At 31.5% G+C, this 23,904-nt stretch overlaps 3 protein-coding genes across 3 annotated transcripts in view; 1 reads left to right on the top strand and 2 right to left on the bottom strand.

Annotated features, from left to right (window-relative positions):
* Positions 1-6,705: 6,705 nt before the first annotated feature.
* On the bottom strand, positions 6,706-8,253 carry LOC106762602 (polygalacturonase-like). Its single transcript, XM_014646605.1, has 4 exons — positions 8,137-8,253; positions 7,689-7,997; positions 7,069-7,587; positions 6,706-6,942 (listed from the first exon to the last, which is right to left on the bottom strand). The coding sequence occupies exons 1-4, from the start codon at positions 8,251-8,253 to the stop codon at positions 6,706-6,708; spliced, it is 1,182 nt and encodes a 393-aa protein (XP_014502091.1).
* Positions 8,254-18,355: 10,102 nt separating this feature from the next.
* LOC106762591 (polygalacturonase-like) lies at positions 18,356-20,043 on the bottom strand. The gene is made up of 5 exons (XM_014646593.1): positions 20,030-20,043; positions 19,789-19,861; positions 19,339-19,647; positions 18,719-19,237; positions 18,356-18,592 (listed from the first exon to the last, which is right to left on the bottom strand). Exons 1-5 carry the CDS (start codon positions 20,041-20,043, stop codon positions 18,356-18,358), a joined length of 1,152 nt encoding a protein of 383 aa, XP_014502079.1.
* Positions 20,044-23,057: 3,014 nt separating this feature from the next.
* LOC106762583 (protein Ycf2-like) overlaps positions 23,058-23,904 on the top strand; it is a 1,922-nt gene continuing 1,075 nt past the window's right edge. The window contains exon 1 of the mRNA XM_022780882.1: positions 23,058-23,675. Within this exon, the coding sequence (XP_022636603.1) occupies positions 23,058-23,675 (618 nt within the window). The remainder of the gene's footprint in view (positions 23,676-23,904) is intronic.

The raw sequence follows: 23,904 nt of genomic DNA, 5'->3' as shown, positions 1-23,904 counted from the left end.
CAAATAAGTTAATACACAAGAATAATTTTATGCTAGCTAGTGATTGTCATAATGTCTAGGAGGAGATTTGACTCTGAATTCATAATTGCTAGTTACATAAAAGTTTATTATTATTTCATCAACAATTATTATAAGAAAATCATTAAGTAATAATTAATTTAAATATCACAAATATTCATTATTATATTAATGGATTAAGTTGCACACCATTTTATAAATTATTATTTTTATTTAAAACACTTTCTATTATTAATAAATAAATTATAAATAATTTATTAAATAAAATCTAAATTAGTTTTTTTACTATCAAGAGTTTATGTTATTACTAAGGATGGTAACGAGTTGGGATGGACACGGATAATGTCTAGCAGCAATCCGACCCGTCGGATAAAACTGTACCCGTTATCCGATATGTTACCAACGCGGATATCCGTTTCGAAAATATTCGTGGATATTTTAAAACTCACGGATATCTGCAAAAATTAAAAAAAATATATTTTATATTTTTTTAAAATAAATAAAAAAAAATATATATATATATATATATATATATATATAATATAAATTAAAATTTAATTATAATTAAATATAACCTAATAAAACAATAGGCATTATGTAAATGCATATAAAAAATGTAAACTAATAATAATTCAAATTTTAACATACATTTTTTACCTTTTGAAATTCATGATAATAAAATTAAATTATAATATTTTGGGAAATAAAATATCTTTATAGAATTATGGATGTCAAATTACATTTTTTTAGAACAAATTAAGAAATAAAAGTAATTATAAAAAATCATTACAATTGTGCAAGAAACATATAGAAGCATTTATGTTGTTGTCATCATAAAAAACACACATGGGATAGGGTTTATCTTTCACCTTGCTCCCCCTATTATAACACTGTTACTGAGTCAAAGCCTTGTCATCCTTTGTGAAGATTCAAAGAAGGTAGTGATCCTTCGTAAAGCATTTGAAGGAGGTGTTCATCCCTTGTGACTTTCAGGAGAAGTGAGTCTCATCTCTTGGGGTAACAAGAGAAGTTTTATAACCTTAAACTTGTTTATATTCTTTGTGATTGTAACAGTTTATTGGTTTGTGATAGTGGATGGTTAATTCTCATTTGAGATTAATAACTGCACGTAAGATCCTTGTGAACTAGTAAAATAATTTGTGTATTAAATTACAAGAGAAAATATTTAAATGCACGATTTGTGATAAGAAACCAATTCACCATCCTCTTGATTTGTTGTTCACACTAACTATTTCGCTACACCGCTTTGACAAATTCATGGGGGAAGAAGACTTACTCACTTTTCTTGCCTTCTTTTCTTTCAACATTATAGGTCAAAAGTGTTTACTGGATGATCCAGTCTTGGATGCTTGGACTGGTAAGGTTTCAATGCACTCACCAGGCGTTGTTTTAATAGACGGTGAGGGTGACCTTTTATCTTCAATTGTTGCTTCTTTTTTCAATCTCAGCAACTTCTACCTTTCATAATTCCTTAGGACTTGATGATTTCTAAGATCATATTTCGGGAAGTTTATGGTTGTGCTAAAACTCGTATCCTTTAACGATTCCTTCTTATTAACATTCGTGTGAGGAAGATTCAACTGATTGTTCCTCGCAGCAGCCATTCTTGTAATGTCCAAATCAGGAACTTTCACCAACATCCTTACTTGTAACTACATTGGAGAATGTTGCTATTGTTGAAAGCTTAACCTTGAGAAGCACCTCCTACCAAAATGCTACTCCTTATAGAGTCAGGAACATTCTCAAACATCTGATGATTCAAGACCTTTTGATCAACAAGATAATTGTATACCAGATAAGTGTAGTAGTAGTTATACACATCTTTGGTTAAGTCCTTTATGGACTGAACAAACTTAATGAAGATCACGGGTGAGAGGTTGAATGACGTCCCACTCATCAAATGGTAAATGGCATATCTACCCATCGCTGCACTTATGCAAGAACGTCTTTGAGAATATGTGTTGGAGAATCTTTGTGTAAGGACTTAAATCCTTGTACATAATCTCCCTTCCATTTATCTTCACCAGGACCAACCGTAAAGACTCTTCTAATAGCATCATACACTTCTTCAAGAGTTATGGCAACTTCTTGGTCTTGGTTTTCAGCCATGGTAACAAAGATTGTTTCTAGATACTGAGAGGTTAGGGTTTTTGATGGAAAATCCCTTAGCCATGGTCAAGCACTTTCAAGAGAGTTAAAGTCATCCTTGAAGATGGTGTCAACTCTACCTTGTGGACCACCTTTGGAGCCATTATGAAGCAAGGCTTGAAGAGTAGTGTAGGAATTTAGGCAATTGTATTAGGCCATGTAGTGTAGGTTTGTTTAAGGCTTGTATTAAGGCCTAAGTAGCATAGGATTTTCCTTAAAAAGTTAGACATCCAAACCAAGTGGAAAGTGTGTGCCATGTGTCATGCTTCCATTGGAGAGGATTTGCTTTTTCAAAGGTAGCCACATGGCACCCTAGGAGTGGAGAGGATTTACTTTTAGTAGTGGCCACATGGCACTCTAGGAATTGAGAGGATTGTGTTTTGTGAGTGGTCACATGTCCTCCCATCATTGGAGAGGTTAGAAGGCCTCATTTTTGGCCAATGAGAGCAAAGGTGGGAGATCATGCTTTTAGGGTTAGAAGGAGACACCCTTGGCCTATAAATAGAGGTGTCTCCACCCTTGTATTTCATCTTTGATGTTGAGTAATGTTATGCTGCCCATTTTTGGCCATACTAGTCATCTTAGATCAAGACTAGAGCAACCCATGAGGCCCTTCTAGTCACCTTCCTCCTTGAGTTGGCCTAACCTCTCTTGGAGCCACCAAACACTACACCACTACCACCATATCTCTTAGAGGCTTTGAGCTTCTACCCCATCCATACCTTAACTCATCATCATTGGACCATTTACCACCACATTTCCACACCATTCATCCAAGGAAACACACCTCCTTGCATCCTTTTAAGCTTTGGCCCAACCTAGCTTAAGGAGGTTTCCATCAGTTTTGGAGAGAGAAGCAGCAATATGGTGTGTCTTCAGACGGTATGTCTGAGACCATACAATTGAATATGATATCTTTAGACGATAAGTCTTATAACATTTTAACTAAGAGAAATGTTTATACTTATCTTTCTAGTTCTTGTTATCTTATGCTCTTTCTTGTTGTTTGTTCGCTCTCCCTTCATCTTACTCCTCAGGTTTTAGAATGTATACCTTTCTTTCTTTATGATATATAAGTATCCACTATCCTAGCATCATGGTCGGAGGTTATCCATTAAACCTACAAAAGAGACAATTTGGTTCTTTGGTATCCATCTAGAGTTAGGTCAACCTTGTTAGTTTAATTCGTCCTTTTCTTTTCATATTGGACTTAACATTGAAGACTTCTTCTCCTACTTTAACAAATTTAACAAACTTCTTTTAGCATGAATTATTAACAGACTTATCAAAACCTAAGCTTGTTCTATCATAAGTACTTTTGCTACCATTTATTAATATGTCTAAGCATTTGTTGCCTTCATGTGTTCTATTTAACTCCTTCAACAGAGTGTCATTTTCTTGCTTAAGTTATTTAATGCTTTAGTACTTTCAGTCATGGTAGTTATGTTTTATTTAAGCTTTTTATTATGTAAAATAAGATTTTCATTATCTAATCTTAAAGCATTAAATTTTCCTTTAACATTGCTAACTTCTTGTTATAAAGACGTTATATCGTCTTTAGAAGATGTTAAGTCAGTTTTTAGAATCTCATTTTCCTTTTACACATGTTTTTATTGCTTTCTTAATTTTTTTTATATACATAGCTAACTTAGAAGAAATAAACATTAATTCATCATATGCTTCAACAACAAGTGGAGATCATTAAACTTTAACTCATCATTAGAGTCGTCTGACGTACCACATGTTGGATCGGCCATTAAACATAGTTTGATTTCTTTGTCTTTATATTCATATGAGCTTGGATCTTTTGAGATGCTCATTGCCTCATTTGTTTTGTCCCTTTTGTGCTATTCATACGTGGCAATCAGCCCACATATCCTTAGCACTCTTACATCGTTGTATCTCTTCATAAACATCCTCACATAAAACACACATTAATATGATTTTAGCTTTGAAGTGTAGAAGATACCTTGATTTTTTATCGTCTGACCAGGAGCCTTTGGTTGTGGGCAATCCTTCTCTACTCAGAGGAATAAAGTTTTTATTTTACATAATATATAACATGTCAATATGACATGATTCAAATAATGGGATCATTCTTTATTTCCAGATATTAAACTTTTCTCCCTTGAACAAAGGTGAACAACTAATGGCATATCCTTCATTTTTCATTGCGATCTGAATCCTTTCCTTAAGTACTATTAGGAACCCATGAAGAAAGCTTTGATGTCAACTGAAAAGCACAAAAAAACAATAGAAGAGGGAGGGGTGAATAGTATTTTCAAATCCTTTTGAAAATGGCGTCTAATAGGGTTTTTAAAAGAAAACGAACAAACAAGTATATGTTCCGATGATGATGTTTCAAGAAGGTTTATAAAAGCTTTTAAAAAAGGAAAGTAATATAGCACACATTTTATACTGGTTCACTAAACCCAAGCTACATTCAGTTCTCCCTTAATAAGAAACTCTTAAGGGGTTCCAATAATCGTTTAAAAATATTAGCCGAGTGTTACCTCTTCAGGTTTACAACAAGTATTTTTACCACTTCTGGTTCACCTAGTCAACATGACTAGTTCGAGTTTAACCACTCTTGTTTTACAAAAAGTCTTTTTATCATTCCTAGTCTCAAGTATTATCACCACTTATGGTCTCAACCCTAAACAACACATCTAGACAAGTGTTTGAATTCTCTTTAAAATTTACAACACAAACAGTGTTTAGAGCAAGGATACAGATGATAACTCTCAAAAAGATGATATAAGAAATACAAGGAGTTTTATGATTTGTTTAAAATGTTCTTTCAAAAGAAGTATATCTTCAAACGATATATGAGTGTAGCAAGCTTGAGTTCACTATTATTCTTCTTATAAGTGCAAAGGTTATCTTGGTATGTGGAGTTACTCAAATTCGTGAAGAGAAGGATTAAAATTGTTCAAGACAAGAGGTAGGGAAGTTAGTTATTTTATTTTTGTATGATAATGGTATGTTTTAGGAAGAAGAATCTGAATTTATGATATAAGAGAAGTTGGCTTTTTAGTAAGGAGATTTATTCTGTCCACTTCTGGAGGTTTTGGTTTTCATGTATATGCTTTCATTATTTTCTATTTTTTGAATTGTCTTCATAAAGCCTCAATTTGTACCTCATTAACCGTTGTGTTGCCCTAAAATTTTGATATATATAATTCTTAAGATATATTGATTAAATATGATTGCCTGGATTATTAATGGGATGTCTCTGTTTAGATAAATTAATTTTGTATTTCTTAGGGAACTCAACATCACCTTAGTTATGATTTTGAGTTTTCTGGATAAAAAATCATTTCCCACCTAGTGATCTTTTAGATTAATTTCAATTTTTGACATATAGTTCCTAAGATATTTTGAGTCAATTTAACCGCTTATATTATTGATTGGATTTTTGTGTTAAAAGAAATTAGATTCCTATTTCATAGGAGCCTAACATCACCTTAGTTTTGTTTTTGAGAACCTCTCGATAAAACATAATTTCCCGCTTAGTTAACATTTTTATTAACCCGAAATTTTGATATGTAATTTCTAAGATATATTGATTCATTGTAACTACAAGTATTATTAATTTGTGTTTGTATTTAGAGAAATTATTTTTGTATTTCTTAAGAAACTCAACACCACCTTATTCCTATTTCTGAGTCATTTCAGTAGAATTGGGATTTTTGCCTCATTACCCATTGTATCAATCTCAAAATTTTATCATAGGTTCTTGAAATATTGTTATTTAGTTTGATTGGTTAAATCTTCAATTTTAATATTGAATTTACAACAATTTTCCACGTAATATTCCAGTAATTTAAATTGTTGATAATTTTCATCTTCGTTGTTTTTTTTGTGCATAGCATTTTCTACCGTTATTCAATTGAGTTAATTCTTTTTTACATTGTGTTAGTAATTCCATTATAAGCACATGCATTCTTTGAGTTTTGAGAAAGCATTTGGAAAAATGTTTTAAGTTATAATATTTAAAATTTGTCCTAAGTTTTGGATTGGAATGATGTTTTGAATAAACAAAACTTTTGTTAAATTTCATATTAATAAAAATGGGATTATAAAATATTTATAATTATTCTAATTATTATTATTAATATTATTATTATAATTATTATTATTATTATTATTATTATTATTATTATTATAACTATTACTTTATTATTATAAAAGAAGAAGATTAGAATTTCAAATATACTAATACTATAAATTAAGCTATGAAATAAAGAGTCCCTTCAAATAAGTTTTCATACAGTCATTACTAAGTATCACTAATTCTTATTTTAATAATTCTAAATCACTAGAAGATTTTTTTTTGCTTGCACTTATATTTTAAATCATTCTATAAACTTTATATTATTAAAAAGTCATTATATACATAATTATCATTTTACTTGAATTATTTCAAGAACTTATTAACTATGATAACAATTATAATTGTATACTATTCTAAAAGGAACATATAATACATTTATAGATTCTTTGAACAAATTTATATTACTGTTTTTTGGTACTTGGAGCTGTGCAGGCAGGGGCCGTTCCTGTAATTTTTGGTTTCACATTACTGCATACAGCTATTGCTGGAGCTCCATTGAACTTGAGATCAACATTAGATATCTCTACACCCTCACATGGTACACCACTGCTACAAGAAAGAATCACTCCTTCTTTAGTTGCTGAAGTTCCCTTTATATTCTTTATCGTAACTTTGCTTATCTTTATTTTTGATGGATACTGGATCGTCAAACAATAAGAAATTATATAATTAGTCTTTTAAGTCACTTTTTTGTATTGCATGAAATATTTTGCAACTTAAGCAATGATATCAACGTGTACATCAATATATAAGAGACCAAATACCTTTTTGGTACATTGATTCCACGGGCAATACTCTTGGTCTATGATGACAGGGTTACTAACATTGTCCATAGTAATATCCTCGAATCTCATGTTAGTAATTGTTATTGCTCCTGGCTCACTAGGCCAAGTCTTAATCCTCACTCCATTTTGGGTTCCTTTTATAGTGCAATCCTTAATTGTAATATCGTCAACAGGCTCTTCGTTCGTATACTTTCCAAGGCTTCCAACACTAATACCATGACCAGGTCCACATTTGACATTTTGGACAAGAACTTGTTTACTGCCGTCACCTAGTGAAACACAATCATCTCCGGTGCTAATGTCTGTATTAAGAACATTCACAACTTTTGATCTTCCAATATGGATGCCATCGGTGTTGGGGCTATCATGTGGAGCAATTACTTTAAATCCATCAAATGTGAAATTGTTGCATCCCAAAACATTAATATGAAACTGTTTGCTATCCTTGCTAGTAATGCCACGAATTATTGAATTGTTGAGGTAGTTAAAAGCAAAATTCTGTTGACATTTGATAGAACAAAACAAAAATGAATGAAATCTAATTTTGATAAATGCTCATGTTGCATTTTATTTGAATGTCAATAATAATATTTATTTACCATGCCAAGAAATTTGCAATTAAAGGTTTTTGAACAATCACTTTGTGTCCAAGCATAAGAACCTTGTCCATCAAAGACTCCATTACCAGACATGGTTAAGGCGTTAACATAATCAAACCTGAGAATTTCGTTACCACCAACATCTTGTGGCTTTACCGGTGCTTTGATTATGCCATCAACGTAGAGTTCAATGGGAGCTTTGCAAGGACCTTTTAACAATACATGTGTCATTTGATAATTCCCTTTTGGAATCACAATTTTGACAGCAGATGTGGATGCACATGCTTGAGTCCAAGCACTTGTTAAAGCCTTAAGAATATGAAAATGACAAATCATTGAAGAGGTTGTAGTAATATCAAAAAAAAATCCTATAATTTTGGATGAAATGTGGTTTGGTTTCCATCAAACAATGTTAGTTTTTCTTTTACACAATATCAAATATTCATACCTTAGCTATATTACCATTTGGTTTTCCTCCAAATTGTGATATTTGAAGAGTCGTTGACTGAGTTAAATGAAAACTAATCATAAAACTGAAAAATAATAAGATTATAGAAAACTTCATATTCTCTATTGAATTTTAATTATTCTACAATTTGAAATGTACTGAGTGAATTATTTTTCCAGAATGTTTGGAATTGATTTATAATAGTGCAACATGAAACCAAAACCATTAATCTTATTACCAATTATAACACATACTTACTATCTAAATGTGTCTTTCTTTTTTTAGATTTTTAATATATTTATAGGATTGAGTTATAAGTTATTAACTTTAGATCACCCATGAACAACCTATTCTTATATTCGCCCTACAAAATCTCAGAGTGGAAGAAATAATTCAATTTAAGTCATGTTTTTGTTTGGTTCCATGCTCAAAATAACAAAAATTAGTTTCTAATTCTTTTTTTTCTATCACGAATACTCATTTTAAAATTATTATAATTGAACATAATATAAAGTATTAATTTTAATATTTAATTTGATGAAAAATTATTAAATGTATTATTCATTATTATAATTAATTTAAATTATATTAAAAATATTTATCCTTCTAATGAATAACATAAAAATTAAGAAAATAAAATATATGTGTAAATCTATCAAAATATATATATATATATATATATATATATATATATATATATATATATATATATATATATATATATATATATAAAAATATATATATATATATATATATATATATATATATATATATATATATATATATATTATATTTTAAAATAACATTATAACTACTATTATTTCTGTTATTATTGGATATTTTTTCATCAATAAATTTAGTTTTTTTTATAGTATATTTATGACAACTCTATTATGTAAAATCCTGCCAACAAGCTTTTATCTTCAAAATTTTATAATATTTGTTACAGTTGCATATCTTCGACAAATGTTTAGGGTGTCAAAATTATAAAATAGATGTAAAAAATGCTTGAAGATGTTAAATATATAAAATATATTTAAATTTTATTAGAAAGTAAAAATTATATATTAAATTATATAAAAAGAAAATTGGGAATGGTTGAGGCTCCTTTCCTCAATTTCTACGATTCCCCGTTAATGACCGGGACGAATTTTATTATGAAATGGAATGGTGTGGGTATGTTGGTTACGTGTATGCAGAGAGTGAAGAGGGAAAAATAAAAATAAAAGAACATATGTGTGGTTAACGTGAAAAGAAGGGATGGTGGCGAGAGATGAGTGTTTGAAAAGTCAAAATAAAATTAAAAAGTGTGTGAGATAGAAGTCTGGTGCAACGCTAAGTGTAGTGAGAGAGAGTGAATAGAAGAAGAAAAAAATAAAAGAATGGTGTGTGAGATGGTGTGAGGCCGTGGCATTTATTGTAGAAAAGAGAGAAGGAAAGAAAAGAGTACGAGAGGTGTGTGCATGGGAGTGTGCTACGTGAAGTGAAATAAAGTGGGAAGTGGAGTCATGGTTTTGTAAGAATAGAGGAGTGAGGTGAGTTTTGGTTTAATTGAAAAAGAAATATAGGAAAATGATATTTTAACACCATTTTTTGACACCATTTTGACACTGCACACGTGTCAAAATGTGATTGGACGATTTTAAATTAAAAAAGTTGAGGTAGGGGTATATTTGGAAGAGAAAAACCAAAGTTTGTTTTTTTAATTTGAAATCGTCCAACCACATTTTGACACGTGAGCAGTGTCAAAATGGTATAAAAAAAAGTGTTAAAATATCATTTTCCAAAAATATAAATGAATAAATAAATAAAAGAGAAAGATAGGAAGAAAGGAAGGATACGTAAAAGTAGGAAAAAGGGAGAGAGAAAGAGAGGTTTTGTGAGAAAAGTTTATTTCAAGTGAGGTCCACTTGGTGAGAGAAAAATAAAGGGTATTCTTAAAGTTAAAAATAGTTGTGGGGACCACTTGGGTTAGTAGATTTATGAGAGGGAGTGTATTTAAGATAAAAAGGGGTACATTAAAAAGTGTGTTTTATTATGTGTTGTGATTTTAGTAAAAGGCGGGTGCACTAGAAATATTGGTTCTAGTGGATGGAAGGGTGAGATTAATAATTTTACGGGGGTGCGCCAGTAGGAAAATAATTAAATTTATTTTATTGTGAAAAATTTATTCATTTAATTATTTGAGTATTTTTAACTGATTGTTGGTCAATGAATTTGGTTGACTTTGTATATGTGGGTGATATGTGTATGGTTGTGATGGTGAAGTTGTGAGAGCAAGTGTTCTGTCATTTCCTTAGAATTCTTGTCGAAGCGGTGGTGTTCGTATTGCGATACGATAGTGTGTTGAGTTCTCTGCGGTGACTGATATTCGAGTGTCACCCTATCCTCGTGCACGGGGACTAGAGAGGGTTGGATGTCTCGCCCAATGACTTCGGCTCGTGTGAGTATAGTGCTCGGTGGGTGCGCCTAACCGAAGTTTTTACTCGTAGTTCCTTGAGAAGTCGGGGAGATAGGCCTGAAGTTGCGATGGAAGGCAGCTCGAATCGCCCTGTTTTGCAAAACAGGTTTGGTACGACAAAATTCAAGGAAACAACAAAAGCTTGTGTAAATGATTTGGGTTGTGAGTTTAATACTGTGATGTATTGTAATGTTATGACTATGATAGTCTGGATGGGGATGATTTGAGTTATGAGTTGAATAATGAGATGTGTTGTGATGTTATAATTATATTAGTCTGTATTGTGATGTTATGACTATTTTAGTCTGTGATGTGATGGTATGATGTTAAATCATATACTATTTTATGTTCTTAGTTACTCACCCTTTCCTTTTGTAGTTGTGGTTCCACCTGCAATGATCGTCCTTGGACGGGAGTAGATGGCGTTGCAGATAAGGCAGGACTGGAGTAACGTGACGAGAGATATGGGATTAGCTGTTGGGAATTTTATTATGTTTAAAGTATTTTTCTATACTTTTAAATAATGTTAATAATTATAAGTTTTGAATAAATGTCATAAGCAACAACATTTAAATGAAAAATAAAATTAGCATAAATTTTGGATTTTATTATTTTCAAGTGACACTCCGTCAGGAATGTTACATTTTGTTTAGAGTAAAAATTCATATATATTCTCATCCTCATTTTCACCCATAAGTAAATATTGTACCTTATTGTCAAATCCTCATAATCGACAAGTATACAATTTTTGTCTCATGTCAATCTGGATAACAAAAATACTTCTACCCATTCTCATACCTGTTTTTTATTATTTTAATATTAATTTCTAATTAATTTTTATTAAAAATTTAAAAAAAAAAACAGGATATTATCGAGTATTCTATCTAAACAATATATCTAACGTCAAATATTCCGAACTAAATTATAGTTATATAAATTTCAAATCAGATTATTACATAACATTTAGATAATAGCTCAAGGGCTTAATTAGTCATACAGTTTCCAATTTTGCGTTCGTGTATCTAATTATTCCTTACTTCTAAAAAAAAAATCAATTTCATCTAACTTTTGAAAAAATGTCTTTTTTGAAATAAAGAATAACAATATTAACTACCTTTCACGTGTCAATTTATGGCTTTTTTTAATTTTTTTCTAATTCTTTTAATTATTTTTTGACTATTAATTATTTTTGTTAAGTTTTTTGTCATTGTTACATTTCATTCCCAAGTGTTATTGTCTTAATTTCAATTTCGGTCCTTATATATATATATATATTCGATTTAATTTAATTTATTTTTTGTTAAAATGGAGCAATATGTCTCCTTCCTAAGACAAAATTTATTATATGTATAATGTTATATTGATATTTTTATTAAAAATGATTTTTTAACATTATTACATTATTATATATTATTAATTTATATTTTGTTAATTCATGTGGTTTTTATAAGATTAAAACTAATTGACTATAAAAAAAATTACAAAAAAAAATAATTATTTAAAACTAATATATTATTAATTCATGTGTTTTTTAAAACTAATATATTATTTAAAATATATTATTGTTGGTGGGCATGTGTCGAATTTTTTATTTATATAAATGTTATATTAATATTTAGGCTTAATTAAAATTTATGGATAAAGTCATAATTAAAAAAAATGTGTTAATGCGAGAACCTGAATTTTATTTCTCTATTATATAATATATAACTCCAATTTTTGGAACCAGGTTCAAAAGCTCAAACCCCATTCTCTTTCTAAAAAACTCAGCTCATCATTTTTTCCTTCTTCTCTCTACCATATCTTTCCACTGAACCATTAGATTTTCGATTAGGTGGTGTCCAAGCGACCGCGGCGTAGAGAGTTTCGAAACCCACCGATCAGTTTCGGGTCCTAGACGGGTAAGTCGTTCTTTCTTTTTTTTTTCCTCCGTTGTTTTAGAACCTTGGCTATGTGATTTCTACTGGTTACATGTAACTAGTAGCATCCTTCTACTATTTTCTGTCAAACTCTATCTCTAAAGGGTTGTTCTTTACCACATAATGGTGATTTGTAGGGTTTGGGCGAGTTCCTTGTTGTGTGAGGCTGTTAGGGCTTTCTAGTGAGTTGGGCTATTCAACTCCAAGGTAAGGGGAGCTAGAGTTTTGGCTGTTTTGTAGCTTAAAATATGTATATATGTATATATTATGAGCTATGTGTTGTGCCACTGATTTTGCTAGAAATTAGTTGATGCATGTTGAGATTTAGTGCCTCTTGAATAATGAATTGTGGGTTGATGATCTCCTCCTGACTGTGAACTGTTATTGGGTATGATGTTTTGCTGGAATTGGACTTGTTGGTGGAGTGAAACGTGTTATATTAATTAGTAGGCAATGCTTTGAATGAATTTGGTGCTTTTGAGTGAGTTTAAGGAAGTGAAAGGGTGATTTGGAGCCATTGTAGTCTAAGGTGCAAGAGGGTTGTTGGGATAGTTTAGATAGGTCATTTGAGACTTGTTAGAAGAGCTAAAATGGTTAGGAACTCATTCTAAATGGTAAATTCAGTTTTTGGTCTCTATGTTGGTGAAATTTGGGTTATTTGAAGGGATGGGAAGTAGTGAATTTGAGAGGTAGAGGTCTAGGACTCTTTTGGACTGTTGAAGCATCTTAGGCAAGTTAATTATAACTTGTTAGAACTATAAAATTGGTTAAAATGAGGTTCTAAATGGTAGAAGTGGATTTGAGTCCTTAGGTTGAGGAAAACTAGTGTTTTGAGTGAGTTTAGAGGAAGTGAGATGGTGTTTTTGAGTAACTGAGGTCTAGGGTGTAAGTTGGCAGTGGGGACAGTTTGATTAAGTCAATTGTGACTTGTTAGAAGTTTTAAAAGTGGTAAAAACATTGCTTAACTGGTAGAATTAGAATTGGGCACATGTGTTGATGAAATTGAGTAATTTGAATGTGAATTGATGTGAAATCACTAGAGAATTGGTTTAGGAAGTGTTAGAGTTGATTTGGCAAGTTTGATTCATCATATAGATCAAGTTAGGAGTGCTAGAAATCCACCAAAAGACCTAAAACGAAATGAGAGTGGGTGAGTTCTGCTAAATCTGCAGAATCCACGCCTGGGCACCCCTAAAGGGCGTTGGGCGCCCTTTTCTGCTGTTGTGTTTGTTTTTTATACTTTGTGGGGTTTCGGGTATCCGTTTTAGACGTTCTTTAGGTCGTTTTGGGGGTTTTTGACCCTTCCGGAGCCATTGGTGAGGGTCTCTAAGCTGTTTGAATTACTTAAGTATTGATAATTAAAAGTCCTAAAGAAATTTGTGTTAATAAGTGATGGTTTTGTGAAAGTATGTAATGTATAAGTTGTTTTTATGACATGGTTGATGTTGTATGATGGTGTATGGGTTTGGTATGAGACAATATAGTAAGAATGCACTTGAATGACTATGAAATTTTATGTTTGATGAACCAAAGTGGTTTATGAGGTACATTATTGATTCAAGAAGAATATCATGTGATTTAAAGTGGTCGGATTGAATATGAAATTAAGATCTCTCGGTGAGATCAGTTAGTGTATTGAATGAATGTGAGAGGCTTCCATATGGGGGGTTATCCCTAACACTCCAACGGTCTTAATTCTCACTTAGAGAGGATTGACGCATGTGGTGGGAGTAGTGGGAGGTCCTAGGGTAGGCTCTATCACTAGAGGTCTATTCCGCGGTAACGGACTAGCCTTCTGTGTGGTCGGGTGGAACCCCTCGGCAATGGCTTTGCAAAGCAATAGAGGCCACCACAAGTGCACAACCCGCCCCAACTCTACATACATTCTATGTTCGGACATGTCTATAAGTCTTAACATGATAGGATGCTTGTTTTGATGAGTTTTATAAAACAAATGCTTATGTTTATGATGACTCACATGGTTATGTGTGTATATGGATATTCTTGGAAATGTTAGAGTGATTGGAAATGAATTGTATGATTGTTTGAGACCTAGCTTACCCTTGCGTTGTATATGTTGCATGTGTTTGCCTTCCCCCCTACGATGATCATCCAATCCTTTGGATGTGAGCAGTAGGTGATGATGTACCATTGGAGCAAGCTTTGGAAGTTGAGGAAGATTCAGCACCTAGTACTTAGGATTTCGTTTAATAAGGTGGATAAAGTTAAGTTTGGGTTGCAATAAATAAGAAAGGAATGAAGAATTGAAAAATATACCACCAAGGAGAAGAGAACCACCTTTAGTTGTAAGAGGAGTCTAAGTCTCTAGAGAGAGTGCAGAGAGATTCTCAAAGTGCAAAGGCTATCTTGGTCTATAAAGCTACTCATATTCGTGAAGAAAAGGAATAAAGTTGTTGAAGACAAAAGGTAGGGGGAGTTAACTCTTTTCTTTTTGTATGATAATGGTATGTTTTGGGATGAAGAATCTAAATTTATGAGATATGAGCATGTTGGGTTTTAGTAAGGAAAGTTATTCTATCCACTTGTGGGGTTTTGGTTTTCTTGTCTAGCTTTCATTGTTTTCTGTTTTTTGGGTTGTCTTCATAAAATCTCAATTCCCACCTCATTAATCGTTAGATTGCCCTAAAGATTTGATATATATTCCCTAAGATATATTGATTCAATGCGATTGCTCGAATTATTAATTAGATGTCTATGTTTAGAGGAATTAGTTTTGTATTTCTTAGAGAACTCAATCCCATCTTAATTTTATTTCTGAGTCCTCTTGATAAAACATCAATTCCTACCTAATGTCCCGTTAGGATAACTTGAAATTTTGATATAAAGTTTCTAACACATCTTGATTCAATGTGACCGCTCGGATTATTAATTGGATGTATGTGCTTAGACAAATTAGTTTCGTATTTCTTAGATAACTCAGCACCACCTTGATCTTGTTTCTAAGTCATTGCAGTAAAATTAATATTTTCGCTTCATTAACCGTTGGATCAAATTGAAATTTTTACCATGAGTTCTAGATATATTGTTATTCAGTTTGTGATAACGCTAATTCTTACCATTATCTATGGTACAATTTTCTTACCAAATCAACTCTCTTGAAGCTTGAAACACGCTTAATCCTCTCTCTAATCTAACTTTGTGAATAAACACATCAATTTTCATCACTAATTCCTCAAATTTTGTAGGAACTTTGTGTGCTTTGGAAGGACATTCAAACCATCAAGAGTGGAGAACCAAGGAAGAGCTAAAAAGGGAAGTTTTGTTGAAGTTACTCTGCAAAAGTGGTGCCCAGGTGCCCCTAAAGGGAGCCCAACGCCTTTCAACTCGTTGTTTTCAGCCAATTCTCCACGCCCAGGCTCCCCTAAAGGGCGCCCAACGCCCTTTGGCTCGCTGTTTTCAGCTTAATCTCCACGCTTAGCACCCCTGGGGGACGCCCAACGCCAGTTGCTTCACTATTTTATGTTTAATTATGGCGCTCGGGCGCCCCAGAAGAAGGCGTTGGGCACGACTTTTTGCTGACTTGGCACCCTAGACCTATAAAAGGCTCACATTCTTCGAGGGTAATATCTTCTTGGCGGCTGAAGCTCAGAAACACCATTTTGGACCTCTAGGAGCTGGTTTGGAGCTGTGGGAACTCTCCTTTCCTCCTTCTTGGGTCTCTTTCTACTCCATTTTCTTCCATTGTAAGCTCAAGCTCTCCATGACTTTGGAGAGCTAAGTTCTTTTTGTTGGGGAATGATGTAAACTTTACAACCCACTTGTAAATGCACTTGGTTTAAATGAAAATATGCTTCTTTCATTATTTGCTAGTGTTTATTTCCTTTGCTTAAAGTTTGTTATGACTTGATCAACCATAGCATGATGTTAGGGTTTGTTTAATATTAGGAAATGTTGTGTGAACCTTGAAATGGATTCAACACCTAAAGGAAATAGTGTCTAGGGATATAGCTAGGACCTTTGGTTGTCTTAAACTTCTTTTCTTAATGCGGGTGAACTTGTTAGGTTGCCAAGGGATTGTGATTTAATAAGTGAGCCTAGGCTTTCTCACCAAGGGATTGGGTTTAAGTAACTTAGTAAGTTGACAAGAGCAAGTTAATGAAGAAAAGTGGTTTAGTGCATTTGCATTAGGGTGTATTAGTTGAAATCATTCTCCAACATATCCATTCCATATCATCTTAAATCATTTCATTTTCTAGTGTTTTAACCCCAAGAAGGTCACTTTACCATTTATGCATTATGTTTACTTTCCTTGCACAAATTCACACTAAAGGGAACCACTCTTTAGCTTAAATTAGTTAGTAATTATACGATAGTAAAATATTAACCGAGTCTCTTGGGAAACTATATTCGGTCTTACCGGTTTATTACTTTAAACGATTTGGTACACTTGCCAAAGAGTTAACAGTTTGATTGGTCAAATTAATCTTAAAATTGAGGCCTATAATTAGAAAAATTTTCCACATAATATTCCACTAGCTTAGGTTGTTGATAACCTTGACCTTTATTATTTGTTTGGTGAAAAACATTTCTACAGTTACCCAATTGAGTTGATTCTTTTTGCTCTATTTTACTCATTCAATTAAATTTAATTTGAATGTAAGAACATACATTATATTGGCCAAGGTTTTGGATGAGGATTGGAGGTCTCTACAAGTGCATGACCCCCCGAGATTTTGTATCAATGTTTCATACGAATGATAGAGTTTAGTTTTGTAAGGTCGTGATGGTTGAGTTTAATATGATTATTGTATGATTATGATTATTGTTATGTCTAGTAAAAGTTTTATGCCTACTTTATAAATGATCTTTTGCATGTTAGATTTCCCTTACTTGATTATATTTGTTCAATGATTGGATAATGCGTTTTTATACTGGAACATCTATTGATACAGATATGGTGGAAGATGCATATGTGTAAGGAGATGCGCTGGAGAATTTTTGGGAATACTTTTTGGAAAGGAATTGAAAAAAAAAAATGTTTTTTCTAAGTTTTAATATTTGAAATGCATCATAAGTTTTGAATTGGAAATATGTTTTGAAATAAACAAGGTTTTTGTTAAAATTCACATTTTACAAGAATAAAAATGGAATATCACATTAATGGTATCAGGGCCATGATTTTACGGTTCTGAGGAGTGAGTACATTTGCTCCTATAGTATAACTTTCTGATTTGTTGTGCATTATGTGATTGTATGGTTATTAAATACTATTTTTTTATTTTTATGAAGAAAATGACTAAGTATCAGTGTTGATTCTTAAGCTACACATTCTTTTGTGTCACATTACTTTTACAAAGGATCTTAGGATAACATAGTTGTAGTTTTGGAATGCAAGTTGAGAGTGAATCTTATTATTATTGTTGTTGATGTTGTAGTTAATATTATTATTATTACTTTATTATTATAAAAGAAAAAGATTTGAATTTAAAAGATAATAATATTTTGAATTAAGCTATAAAATAAAGAGCCCCTTCAAATAAGCTTTCATACAGTCATAACTAAGTATCACTAATTCTTATTTTAATAACATAGATCAATAAAAAGAATTCTAAATCATTAGAAGAAATTATATTTTTTGGCTTGCACTTACATTTTAAATCATTCTCTAAACATTTTATAATACCATGAAAAATAGAAATTATTTTAGATCTATTATAATCAGATAAATTAACAATATATTATTAAAAAGTCATTATATACATAATTATCATTTTACTTGAATTATTTCAAGAACTTATTAACTATGATAACAATTATAATTGTATACTATTCTAAAAGAACATATAATACATTTATAGATTCTTTGAACAAATTTATATTACTGTTTTTTCGTACTTGGAGCTGTGCAGGCAGGGGCCGTTCCTGTAATTTTTGGTTTCACATTACTGCATACAGCTATTGCTGGAGCTCCATTGAACTTGAGATCAACATTAGATATCTCTACACCCTCACATGGTACATCACTGCTACAAGAAAGAATCACTCCTTCTTTAGTTGCTGAAGTTCCCTTTATATTCTTTATCGTAACTTTGCTTATCTTTATTTTTGATGGATACTGGATCGTCAAACAATAAGAAATTATATAATTAGTCTTTTAAGTCACTTTTTTGTATTGCATGAAATATTTTGCAACTTAAGCAATGATATCAACGTGTACATCAATATATAAGAGACCAAATACCTTTTTGGTACATTGATTCCACGGGCAATACTCTTGGTCTATGATGACAGGGTTACTAACATTGTCCATAGTAATATCCTCGAATCTCATGTTAGTAATTGTTATTGCTCCTGGCTCACTAGGCCAAGTCTTAATCCTCACTCCATTTTGGGTTCCTTTTATAGTGCAATCCTTAATTGTAATATCGTCAACAGGCTCTTCGTTCGTATACTTTCCAAGGCTTCCAACACTAATACCATGACCAGGTCCACATTTGACATTTTGGACAAGAACTTGTTTACTGCCGTCACCTAGTGAAACACAATCATCTCCGGTGCTAATGTCTGTATTAAGAACATTCACAACTTTTGATCTTCCAATATGGATGCCATCGGTGTTGGGGCTATCATGTGGAGCAATTACTTTAAATCCATCAAATGTGAAATTGTTGCATCCCAAAACATTAATATGAAACTGTTTGCTATCCTTGCTAGTAATGCCACGAATTATTGAATTGTTGAGGAAGTTAAAAGCAAAATTCTGTTCACATTTGATAGAATAATACAAAAATGAATGAAATCTAATTTTGATAAATGCTCATGTTGCATTTTATTTGAATGTCAATAATAATATTTATTTACCATGCCAAGAAATTTGCAATTAAAGGTTTTTGAACAATCACTTTGTGTCCAAGCATAAGAACCTTGTCCATCAAAGACTCCATTACCAGACATGGTTAAGGCGTTAACATAATCAAACCTGAGAATTTCATTACCACCAACATCTTGTGGCTTTACCGGTGCTTTAATTATGCCATCAACGTAGAGTTCAATGGGAGCTTTGCAAGGACCTTTTAACAATACATGTGTCATTTGATAATTCCCTTTTGGAATCACAATTTTGACAGCAGATGTGGATGCACATGCTTGAGTCCAAGCACTTGTTAAAGCCTTAAGAATATGAAAATGACAAATCATTGAAGAGGTTGTAGTAATATCAAAAAAAAAAATCCTATAATTTTGGATGAAATGTGGTTTGGTTTCCATCAAACAATGTTAGTTTTTCTTTTACACAATATCAAATATTCATACCTTAGCTATATTACCATTTGGTTTTCCTCCAAATTGTGATATTTGAAGAGTCGTTGACTGAGTTAAATGAAAACTAATTATAATAAAACAAAAAAATAATAAGATGTTAGAAAACTTCATATTCTCTATTGAATTTTAATTATACTACACTTTGAAATGTACGGAGTGAATTATGTTTCGAGAATGTTTGGAATTGATTTATAATAGTGCAACATGAATCCAAAACCATTAATCTTATTACCAATTATAACACATACTTTACTATCTAAATGTGTCTTTCCTTTTTTAGATTTTTAATATATTTATAGGATTGAGTTATAAGTTATTAACTTTAGATCACCCATGAACAACCTATTCTTATATTCTCCCTACAAGATCTCATAATGGAAGAAATAATTCAATTTAAGTCATATATTTTTGTTTGGTCAACATGATGTTTTCAATCCATGCTTAAATTAACAAAATTTAATTTCTAACTTCTTTTTTTCTATCACTAATACTCATTTTAAAATTATTATAATTTAACAAAATATAAAGTATTAATTTACATATTTAATTTGATAAAAAAAATTATTGAATGAATTACTCATTATTATAATTAATTTAAATTATATTAAAAGTATTTATCTTTCTTAGGAATAACATATAAATATTAAGAAAATAAGATATATATGTAAATCTATCTATCTATTTGTATATTGTGTAATATATTACATTTTAAAATAAGATTATAACTACTATTGGAAACATACGTGCGAATTTATTTATGTTATCTTTTTATGATAATAAAGTTATTGTAATTATATAAATAAATGTAGTTTTTATTTTATTATTGGTGGATTTTATTTATTCAGTTAACCATTTTTTATTCTAAATAATTATTTTAATATAAAATAATTACATTTAAAAACTGTGAAAGATGAGATAGTAAGAACATGGGCTAATTAGGGATTTAGAAGCTTGGAGTTATAGAATGGAAAGATAAAAAAATTTCCAGTGTAGAGTCTTTTAAAAAAAAAAAAAAAAAGTAAACTAAGTATGGATGTTAAAATCTTCTACCTTAATTGTATTTGGTTAGACTCCTCTTCAATTATTATACTGTATTGTATAAGTTTTTCATAAATTGACTTAACCTAAATTTTATATTCTTTCATTATTCCATGTCTACACTAAATAAACTCACCATGTCTATAGATCAAACATGTAAACATTCATTTAAAATTACATTAAATAATATTTTAACATGGTTTTTCATAATTTAACTTGAAATTGCTCCTCACAAATATGTTTTTACAAGTTCATGTTCACGTCATTAGGAAAAATACCAGTTAATAAATTAGTAGATTCGATTTTTTTTTCTTTTTTAATTAATAGAATATATTATCATGACTAAAAGAAAGAACGAAAGAATAACAAAGTTTTGAGTAAGTATATAATTAATTAATTGTGGGGTTCATGAATTGAACATGATAATATAATGGAAATAGTTGGCACATGTAAGCCTAATGAAATCAATAACATTTAAAAGTGTTAGATGTAGACTTTTAATTTTTCGAAGTCCACGTAATTATAAGTAAAGACTTTGGTAGTGTTGAAATATATTAAAAAAGTCCTTCAACTTTAACTAAATTATTTTCCTTATCTCACTGTAGTAATTAAAATTCTGGCCACTTGTAAAAATGTGCTTAATAATTAATTTAACTTTCTCCAAAATAATATTTTATAATTAATCACCATGAGAAAGTTTATTTCCAGATATTTTCATCATGTACACGAATAAACATTATGGTGAACTGAAGTCATCAATTTTTAAAATATTAAAATATTTTCCCATAATATCTTCAAATTAATAAAAACGAATTGGTAGGCACGTGTATGGATAACGTAATAAATATATTCTACTCTAATATATTATTATATGGTGGAAGTTTCTAAATGAAATCATATGGCAAAAAGAAATATTATGTATCCAATAGGCATTTAGGTGGGTGAAAGGAACTTCAGAATCTCCTCAGAGACAAACACACAGGCCAACTCAGCAGTCAACGTTATATGAAATTCAGAGCAATCTTGGTGTTGTTTTTCTCAACTTTTAAAAATTAAAATAGTCCTTCAAATTCGAAAAAAGGTTAGCCTCTAAATAGTAAATTTAAGTGATTAAAAATAATTATAAATCCGAAACTCTAGATCTTAAATCTCAAATATTAAAATTAAAATTAAAATGAAATACCTATTATATCTATCACATTGAATAGTATCATATTAATTAAAAATAAAGTCAAACACAATTTAAATATTTTTTTTCTTCTAATCTCGAAAACACATTTTAAAAACAAAACACATCAAATTTTCATTAAAAATTAAACTTTAAGTTAAAAAAAATATTTTCAACTTTTATATAAATTTATATATATAAAATTTTATATGGTTTCAATCCAAAATGTAGAACTTCTAACTAAACATTAACTTTATATTATGGTTAAGTTATTTTAAGGCTTAATTCCACTTTTGGTCCCATGTTTGAGGGGTTGTGTTCAATGTGGTCCTACCTTTTTTTTTCCTTATCAATAGATCCCACCTTTTGAAAAATTCGTTCAATTGAGTCCTTTTGCCTTACGGCGTCAATTTTTTAACGTCTAACGTTGCCGGTGCCCCCCTGGATAACCTTAGCAACGTGGCAGTGTGAGACTTGTTTACGTGTAAATTAGAAAAATGGAAAAAAAGAGGGGTTAAAAAAGTTCAGAATTATCCCTTTGTGGTGAAGAGGGGTTAATTAAAAAGAGGGTTATCACTTTCTGGGTTAGGGTTCCATTTCAATTCGCGATTTCGGATTATCCCTTTGTGGTGAAGATCGAAGTTCAAATTGGAGTTGTTGTCCTTGCATTGCGAATTGGAAAGCGTCACTGAGCTAAGTCTTTATGTTCTGTTCTGTCAATTTTGTGAATTCCATGAAATATTTGTTTTTGAATGTTGTCGCGTTGTGGGGGGTTTACGTATGGGGTGAAATTGGGTTTTGTTATATGGGACCAGTTGTCGCGTTATTGGGGTTGATAGTGGTCCCATAGGTCGTTCTTTAAGTTAATGTAGTGGTCCCCTTTTGCATTTGTAGGGTTAGGGTTGGGATGTCTATTGAGAGGTTTCAGATAGTGGTCCACCACGGTGGGACCTTGATAAAAGACGTGCCATTTAAATATATAGGGGAGATAACATATTGGGAGGTTGACCCCGACAAATGGTGTTATTTTGGAATAGTGGGTTCACTTAAGCACATGGGTTACATGCAAGTATCAGAGTTATATTACAGTGTTCAACATGTATTACACAAGTTGTATGATGATAAAGAAGCTATGACCATGCTGAAGGTGGCTCATTATTTAGGAAAAGTTAATCTCTTTATTGTTCATGGGGTGGACAATCCAAAGGTAGTAGAAAACGATGTGAATGATGTGTTGTACTTATGTGAAGGACCAGCAGATAGTGGTGAGGGTAGTGGGGTTGGGGACGAGGAAGTGCAACAACATAAGGCTATTGAGGATGGATTGGATGTTGATAATGAGGGTGGAGCTGAGGTTGAGAATGAGTGTGAAGGTCGAGATGATGTTGAGAAAGAAGAAGTGNCAGTTGACAGTGATGTTCATATGGAAGGAGCAGTGGAGGTTGAAAATGAGGGTGGAGCTGAGGTTCATATTGAGGGTGTTGGTGTTGAAGCACCATTTCAGGTTGAGAATGAGTGTGAAGGTCGAGATGAGGTTGAGAAAGAAGAAGTGCTAGTTGAGAATGACTGTGTTGAGGGTCGAGTTGAGGTTGTAAATGAAGAAGTGGTACATGACAGTGATGTTGGAGTTGATGTTCAAAGTCAAGAACAAGTTCACAGTGCAGAAGAAGAAGTAGAGCTGTCAAAACGGGTAACCCGACTCAACCCGGCCCGGCCCACCACAGGTTGGTCACTTAGTGAGCCAACCCAACCCAGCTCATTTATTAGCGAGCCAGAAAAACTTGAACCCGGCCCGACCCACCATGGGTTGGTGGGTAAACGGGTTGGCTCACTAGCCCATTTAATTATTTTTTTTTTAAATAAAAAAAAATACAAACTTTCTATAATTTAAATTTAAACAA

This window comes from Vigna radiata, chromosome 1, assembly GCF_000741045.1.
Source record: "Vigna radiata var. radiata cultivar VC1973A chromosome 1, Vradiata_ver6, whole genome shotgun sequence".
Taxonomy (NCBI): Eukaryota; Viridiplantae; Streptophyta; class Magnoliopsida; order Fabales; family Fabaceae; genus Vigna; species Vigna radiata.
This window is presented reverse-complemented; position numbering and strand designations above follow the sequence as displayed.